This window comes from Silene latifolia, chromosome Y, assembly GCF_048544455.1.
Source record: "Silene latifolia isolate original U9 population chromosome Y, ASM4854445v1, whole genome shotgun sequence".
Classification (NCBI taxonomy): domain Eukaryota; kingdom Viridiplantae; phylum Streptophyta; class Magnoliopsida; order Caryophyllales; family Caryophyllaceae; genus Silene; species Silene latifolia.
This window is the reverse complement of record NC_133538.1, coordinates 427,248,639-427,257,552: the sequence shown is the minus strand read 5'-3', so window position 1 is coordinate 427,257,552 and position 8,914 is coordinate 427,248,639. Positions and strand designations below refer to the sequence as shown.

General features: G+C 35.6%; 1 protein-coding gene across 1 annotated transcript; it reads left to right on the top strand.

The window, feature by feature from the left end:
* Positions 1–7,433: 7,433 nt before the first annotated feature.
* On the top strand, positions 7,434–8,315 carry LOC141632519 (uncharacterized). Its single transcript, XM_074445065.1, has one exon. The coding sequence runs from the start codon at positions 7,434–7,436 to the stop codon at positions 8,313–8,315; it is 882 nt and encodes a 293-aa protein (XP_074301166.1).
* The last annotated feature ends 599 nt before the right edge of the window (positions 8,316–8,914 follow it).

Here is an 8,914-nt window from a genome sequence, read left to right as displayed (position 1 = left end):
TTTGCAAAAGAAAATTTGAGTAGATTACCTTTTCTTTTGATTTTAACGTTGATCGGATGTTAGAACTCGTTATTAGAAACGTTTAATAACTTGTTCTACTCTTGTTGACGAGTGATTTTCGGTTTTAAATTTGTCTTTAACTTGGAAGGTTAGCGTTCTTGTGTGCACAACAAGAGCAATTTCGTTCCATGAATGAGACTTATACTTTTGAAAACTTTTCATTAATGTTTCTGAAAGTATTTTGATTTTCGATTTATACAAATAATTTGCTTTTTGACCTTATATTTGATTTGGAATGTGATGTTCTTGAATGCGCAACGAGAACACTTCCGTTCCTCTGATGAGAATCAGTTTCATCGGAAAATTTTATTTGAAACTTTTGAAAGAATTTTGATTCTTACGATAAGTGACCTTTTAAATGTTTTGGTTACCGATTCCAATTTCAGTTTTATTTTTATAACCTTTCATTTATACTTTCAAGTTTCGAGGACGAAACTTTTTAAAAGATGAGGTGATTGTAACACCCCGTATTTTATTAAGTTGGATAAAATTCTTTTAATTGCTATTTTGAATTTATTACATCATTTAACGATTTATATATATATGTTTAGCTAATTAATTAATTTCATCATAATTCGATACGTTAATTTTAATAATCATTAATAAGTTTATTTAAAGTTAGTTCGAGTTTATTGAAATTAGATCGAGTTTATTTATTTAATAATTTCCGTTTCTTTACGAGTCCTTATGAAAGTTGTTTTAAGTGAACCCGAGATGGATTTTGGGAACAAAACCGTCCAATTAGCTATTTTGAGCTTATTTCACTAAATTAGCAATTTTTTTATTAATATCCGTTAGTTTCGTAAAAATCGTTAATAATTCTGTTTCAAGCCGATTTCTTATTATTTACGTTAACTAGCTGAGTTTATTTTATTTTCACTCATTAAATTTATTTATTATTGATTCCGTTTTATTACTGAAACTTTTACTAAAACCGGTTAAATTTAACTCGAAACGGTTTTAATAACTATCGAAGTTTCTTAACGATTTAAGTAACGTACGTATAATAAATAGCAAAGCCGGGCAGAAATTTCGCCTCATTTTCATCTCCTCCCGTCTCATTTCTTCTTCTCTTCTTTTTTTTCTTCTTCGCGATTTTTTTCTTTCCTTTTCAAAATTTGATCTGTTAATCGACGTCGGTGCTTCGTTCCTTATCCGTTTTCAACTATTTTTGTTCCATAGCGTTCCTCTCGTCGTTCTCGTCATTCCGATGTAAGTAACATTCATTTTCGTCATGTATTTTTACAAACCCGTTTATATTTTCAGCTTTATTTTTTATAAGACGGCTGTATGTACTAAAATAGACGGTCTTGTAGAAGATTTGTTAGTCATAAATGATTAGTTCAATCGGAAAAAGGTAACAATTATAGATTACTCGATATTACTTGTAAAATATGTTTATTTCGAATGCTGGTTAGTCTGTTTTATAATTAAGACGGTATATAATTATATATAGGGATCCTTATGGATGTTAATTAGTCAGTTGTATAGTTGAGACGGTGTATACTGATATGTGGAGATGATTGAGACGGTGTATACTGACCTCTAGGGATCATTTGGGATGCTAGCTAGTAAGTGGTATATTTAAGACGGTGTATGCTGACATGTATGGATTGTTTTGGGTGATAATTGGTGTGTTTTATAGTTGAGACGGTGTATACTGACATGTAGGGATTGTTTTGGACTGATTTGGACTCTGTGTTGGGGCGATTTTTGTAGTCTTTAGGGACTGTTTTTGAGTTGCTTTATACTTGTGGATTTCCGCTCTAAAACCGTTTTAAATGCTGACTTAGTTGGCTCAGCTAGGACTGTTTTTAGGCACGAGAATGGAGTCTTAAGGGGACGATTGGTACTCTGTTTTGGGCAGGGACGAGAGCTGTCATCGTGGGTTTTCACTTTGCATTTGAGGACTGGAGTTGGGGTCGAACTTAGGCATCGTTTGGGTTCTGTTTTGGACTGATTTTTGGGTCAGGTTATGAAGTAGGGTGAAGGGTGGCTATGGGTAGTCGGGTGGTGGTCGTGTCGGACTCCCAGTGGCCTAGGCGTGGCTTTGGCCGTGGCCTAGCTAAGTCACGAGTTTGAGGCCATGTGTAGTTGGTGGTTAGGCCGAGTTTGAGGTTGTCATAATAACTTTTGAGCCGTGTCTATAAATTGTTTTGACGCTAGTTTGGTTTATTTAAAATATAATTAAATTAATTTCCGTCTCATATTTTATATAAAGATAATTCGTTAATATCGTCCTTTCACATAATTATTATAGGTGCCTCATATGTGGTTGAAGATGAAGAGTAATTTTGGGTTTTAGAAGCTTTCTCAAGTTTATTGCTTGTCTCTTTGCTAGCTTAAGGTAACTATTCCGAGTTACTCGACGATTTAATGTCACATTAGTAGTTAATGTGTGCCTGTTGTTTGTTAAGTGTTTAGGTGATTGATAATGTGTTAGTTTCGTTTTTCACATGATAGAAATTAGAAATAGCATGAGAATAATATTGCGATAAAATTTGTAATTTGGGCCAAAGCGAGTGCCAAGACTCGAGCTAGGCCGCATTGACCGAACGAGTTTGGTCAAGCTAGGTTTAAACCATCGACCTCGATTTGACCGATGACCCGTCGCGGGACTCGGGTCGAGGGTTTGTCTTTGAGGTGAGATTGGTTGTTATTGAAAATTTTATGTTATGTCTTGATATTTGTAATTATCATTTCACATGTTGGTTGTTGGATGAATTGGCTGCCTTATACTTCAGTCTTATTGCCTCTTTGCCATTTTAGCTTGTTCTCATGAATTATGAAATTAACGGTTAGCTGGAATTTGGATTATTATTGATAATGGAGATATTGTTGGATTGTCAGCTGAATTGTGTATCCTACTTGTCTTGTGTGGTGTGGGCTAAAGTATTCAAGCTGGGACTAGCTGGGACTAGGTCCTAGGTGAGTATTTCGGCCTTCATCATAGATAGGTCATTATAGTCTTTGACGAGTGTATGTTCACTGCTTAATAGCCTCTGTGTTCCTGACTTGGTGGGTTTATATCCAAGTTGGGGCATGACCTCGTTACTTATTTTGAGAGTAAGTGGTCAGCTTAAGTACTAGCCAACCCTTTGGTGGACTCCTTAGGGTACTCACTTTGTTTTAAAAAAAATGTGGGTCTTGGGTGCGGTGGTGTGTATCCGCATGTCTAGGTCTGCGCAGATTTTAGGCTAGGGTTGTGTTGTGTCTTGGCCATGTTTTGATAGAACCTCTGAGCCAAAATACCGGTTCGATTACCTTCCCTACCTCGTGGTATAGACTCGAGTTACAGAGTGACTATTGACCGTACTAAGAACTTATGCCTGTCTTTGATATATTGCCCTTTCTTGTTTGATGATTCTATGAATCATAGAAGGTGAGATGCAAGCCGGCTATGGTTGATAGAGTTTGGATTCCTGGATGTTATGTGATTCACATGATAGTGTAGTATGAGTCGGTCTAGTATTCACATGCTAGGACTATGTGGTGTTATATTGTTGTTCATATGATAAGCACGATTGTCTAGCATCTATATGCTAAGACATTGTGTGATTCGTATTCATATTCTTATGTTTACATGTTATATTAATTATGACATTTCGTGGCTGGGAGAACTCAGAGTTACTCCCCACTGACTGTGGCTTTCGTATTTGTATAAAATGCGAATGACAGGTAGGTGATGCATATATGGGGTACATGGACGAGCTAGCGAGCAAAGTAACCTTGGAACCTAGATTGGCTTTATTTTAATGTGACCCTTAAACACTTTTTATGTCACATACATTTTAGGGACATATGTCTCCCTCTTTACATTTGGTTGTATAATTTGCTATTCGCGACTTTAGCGATGGTTATGTTATGACTCTAGTTAGACCTTGTATGTTTGACACCTTCCAATTTGGATATCTTTATAACAGGTTCAGGTTTTAAAAATTACAGGTTTTTACCCAAATGAACCTATTACAAACATATCCATGCTGATTTATTCTAGAATTACGTGTTTACTTTTCCGCAATAAATGAGGGTGTCACACCGCCTTATTTCAGACAGCAATAAGACCTCTCACAAGTGAGAAGCACATGCGTGGTGGGACACCCCCATGTGCTTTCTCACTCACACCCTAAATAAGTTTTTTGTGAGAGGAAATCGTATCCGTCTGACCATTTCTGACGGATATGGCGGTCTGAAATAAGAATTTGTGATACCATAATATAGATTTAGAAAATTATAAATTAATAAATACCATAATACTTTCTCAAAAAAAAAAAATGAAACACTTGAATAAATTCCAAAAAAATAAGGAAATCCATTTGTTTATAGATGAATACACATGCAATACCCCAAAAAAGTAGTACATTTTATATGTAATCAAATGGATTAACACCCTTATTGACAAATCAGAAAATTTGAGCACATAGAAACCCAATATTGAAAAAAAATCACTCTCGGATTTGATATTCACTAGATCTAATAATTTAAGATCAAATGAACATGAAAACCAAACTAACAATCTATACAAATTTTACTTTCTCAAAAAAATGTTGAAGTGCTTGAATAAAAGCAAAAAAATGGCGAAACCCATTTGTTTAGAAATGAATACTCATGCAATACTCCAAAAAAAGAGTACTTCATTGTAATCAAATGGATTAAGACCCATATTGACAAATCAGAAAATTTTAGCACTTAAAATTTAATATTGAAAAAAAAAATTGCCACGGATTTAATATTCATTAGATCTATCAGTTTAAGATCAAATGAACATGAACCCAAACTAACAATCTATAAAAATTTTACTTCCTCAAAAAAATATTGAAATGCTTTAATACATACCGAAAAAATAAAGAAACTCATTAGTTCAGAAACTTTGTGCAATTAAAAACGAAAAAAATGAAAAAAATCGCCTCATAAGACTGGAGTATAGAGAGCGGAATTAAAAAGGATGACAGGAAATTGTTGATCAAAATTAAAGAGGATGACCGAAATTAAAGAGGATGACGTTTGACAAGGAAATGTTGATCGGAATTAAAGAGTATGACGGAAATTGTTGATCGGAATTAAAGAGGATGACGGAATTTGTTTTTTATAAGACTGGAGTATAGAGAGCGGCGGTGAGGACAATAGTATAGTGAGAGTGACTGAGTAAGTTGTGTAATGAGATTAGGGTTTGTTGTAGTGAGGTATATTTATAGGATGGAATTAGTAAGGGATTAATGGGCCGTTTGATAGTTGTTAAAGAGTCCGTTAATTTGGCTCCAATATTTGTTTTTATTTGGGCCGTATATTTGTTAAAATGAGTTCACTCACTTAAATTTCCAACTATTTGCATTATTTGGGCCGTATATTTTTTTTTATGTTCACAACAAAGTTTGAAATGTTATTTTGGTCTATTGTGTTTCTGATTCATTTGGCTCCGAACATGTAGCTAATAACAATCGATCCGAACCTGTATCTAATTCAACAACCCAAGATTGAAGAGACAATAATCGTGTTCCATTGTCCAATATCACCAATGGTAATTTTCGTCTACCTAAATCCTATATTATTTTGTCATTTACTGACACAATTTCAGATAATATGATTTAATTTTCATTTGTATTTTTTTATATTTTGATCCATATGATTTACTAATTTTCCAAAAAAAATGGTAATTTGCACGGGTTTGTTGTTTAGATGGTAGAACATATAACCGGCCTACAGCTTCTGAGGTTGCCGTTCTTATTGAAGGAGACATTGGAAACGCCGTGAAAAAGAGGGATATTATTATTGAGAAGGAAAGTGGTGAACTGCAGCGTATATCCGAGTTGCACCCTTTATATTTAGCGCTCCAGTATCCTTTGTTGTTTCCGCATGGCGAAGACGGTTGGAGGCCGGGCATCCTACATAGCAAAGCTTCTCTCAACAGAAGTAAGAAAAAAAAACCACGAAATCAAGTAACAATGAGAGAGTGGCTTGCATTTCATCTCCAGGATAGATCTTCGTTCCTTCAATCTCCAATTCTTTTGTTAGCTTGTAAATTACTTCAACAATTTATTGTTGATGGATATATGATATTTGAGTCGCAGAGATTGTCATTTCTTCGTCAATAAGGTGAGGCCACTTGATGATGTTTTGCATCCTACATTCAGAGGTGCATGTTATGCGCGTGGGCTGCTTGGAGATGATAAGGAGTACATTGACGCTATAGAGGAAGCAAGCCGTTGGGGTTCCGGGTCTTATTTAAGAAACCTCTTTGTCACTTTATTGTTGTCTGCTACTATAGCAATGCCAAGTAAAGTGTGGGAGAAAACTTGGAAGCATCTTTCAGATGACATCCTATATCAACAACGTAATGCGCTTCAAAACCAAGGTTAGTTGTTAAATGAGCATTTTGTGATTACTGTAAATTCATATAATATTATAGTAACTCCCATTTTATTTAAGCACTGTTGTGTGATAATTGCTTAATGTACTTTTAAAATGGTGTGCGCCTATTAAATTCACAGCGTTGCGATTAACGGAGGATGAACTTAAGAATTATGCATTGCTAGATATTGAAGCATGTCTTCAATGGAACGGCAGTAGCTTACGTAGGTTTGAAGACATGCCTTTTCCCGAATCATCCACACCTAATCCCGTGAACACGTTAGTATCCGACAAGATATCTTATGACAGAGTTTCTTTAGGGGAAGAACATGTGCACCTTTTATCTTCCACGACTAATGAGCAAAGGGCCGCCTACAATGAGATAATCGACGCAGTCCGTAATAATCGCTGAGATGTTTTCTTTGTATATGGATATGGAGGGACGGGTAAAACTTTTATTTGGCGAACCTTATGTGCGGCATTGAGAAGTAGAGGGCAGATTGTGCTTCCTGTAGCATCCAGTGGCATTGCAGCTACCTTACTTCCCGGTGGAATAACTGTTCATTCGAGACTTAGTATCCCACTCAATGTAGTTAAAAATTCTACGTGTTCAAGGATTAAACCAGGAAGTGATTTAGCCGAACTCTTAATCAAGACAAAGCTCATTATATGGGACGAAGCACCAATGACGCACAGATATGCTTTCGAGGCTGTTGACAAGAGTTTAAGAGATGTCATGCGTTTTTCGAACGACGGAGATATCAATCAACCATTTGCTGGTAAGGTTGTCGTATTTGGAGGTGGTTTTTGACAAATACTTCCCGTTATCCCTAAAGGCAGCAGATCGGAAATCGTGAATGCGTCACTATGTGCTTCAAATTTGTGGTCTATTTGCAAGGTACAAAAAAATGCACGTTTTGCATTAACTATTCCATATGTAACAGTTAAAAATTTACTTTACTTTATATGACCTCATAAATTCCATATTTGTTTATTCATACAAGGTGTTGAAATTGACAAAAAACATGCGCCTTCGAGGCGGAGATTCGTGTTCCGAACTTGCTCAAATAAAAGAGTTTTCAGAATGGATACTAAAAGTTGGAGACGGGGTAGCTAGAGATCCGAATGATTGGGAAGTTGAATTAGAGTTGCCGAAAGGCATTTTGATTCAGCACACTGGAGATCCTATCGCGTCGATTGTAGATGCCATTTACCCATCCCTCGAGAATCAACTATCGAATCCCGAGTATCTTCAGGAGAGGGCCATCCTTGAACCTACACATGAGATCGTTGATTTGGTTAATGACTATGTATTATCTCGAATAGATGGACCAGAGAAAATTTACTTCACCTCAGACGAGGTTAGTAGAGATGAGAGTAATATTGGGGTCCGTAATTTGTACTCCACAGAATTTTTTAACTCTATTAAGTGCTCGGGGCTTCCAAATCACGAATTAAAGCTGAAGGTTGGTGCTATAGTTATGCTTCTTCGAAACATCGACCAATCTCGCGGATTGTGCAACAGCACTCGACTGATATTGACATATTTGGGATCACGTGTGATTAGAGCAATAGTTTTATCGGGAACTCATAAGGGCGATAAAGTGCATATTGCCCGTATTACACTTACTCCATTTGATTCCAGTAAGTTCCCGGTACAGTTTGATAGAAGACAATTCCCTTTTGCGGTGAGTTTTTCAATGACAATAAATAAAAGCCAAGGACAGTCACTAGCACATGTTGGGCTTTATCTTCCAAGGTCGGTGTTTACGCACGGTCAGCTCTATGTCGCTATTTCAAGAGTCACCAGCAAAAAGGGATTGAAGATTCTGATTTGCGATAAGGATAAACGCGTGTCCAATAGAACAAATAACGTAGTGTATAAAGAAGTTTTTGAGAAGCTATAGTTCAATTAACTTGTGATTGTACCCCGTAACAGCTTTTTGTTGTACTTATTTCTTACCAATTTGTCTGCTTTTATTAAGTCTTATAATTTTAAGACTATTTTTTTCTGTATTTCTAGAATTCCAAAATTAATACTACCATGAAAGAGCATCCCCTATTAACAACCATACTTCTCAACCCTAAACAACAACCCCGTGCAATTTACACGGGCATAAAACTAGTTCTATATATTAAACGAACAACCACAGAGCTGACGTGTCAGCCTATGGTTGAAAGTCAATAATTCAAAGGCTTTTTTACTTTCCTGAATTCTAGGGTCATGTTCTTTCAATGAATTAATTAGAAACAATTGGTTTTCATATTAAACAACTAATTTTCAATTTAATAAAAGGATTTAATTAGACCATTGGATTTGTTGCTTGCCCAATATGAAATTATGAATAATCAACGTAATTATATTAACTATACTAAAAATATACAAATTTACATTATAACACAAATATATATAAAAAAAATAATCACTAATAAACAATTGTCGGCAGTGTCCATACATCCAATATTAACCGTAGATCCGGAAAAAAAATGAATTTAAAGTTTCGAT

Bases quoted from the DNA above. Each gene is read 5' to 3' on its own strand.
- LOC141632519 (XM_074445065.1), top strand. From the start codon at position 7,434: ATGCGCCTTCGAGGCGGAGATTCGTGTTCCGAACTTGCTCAAATAAAA.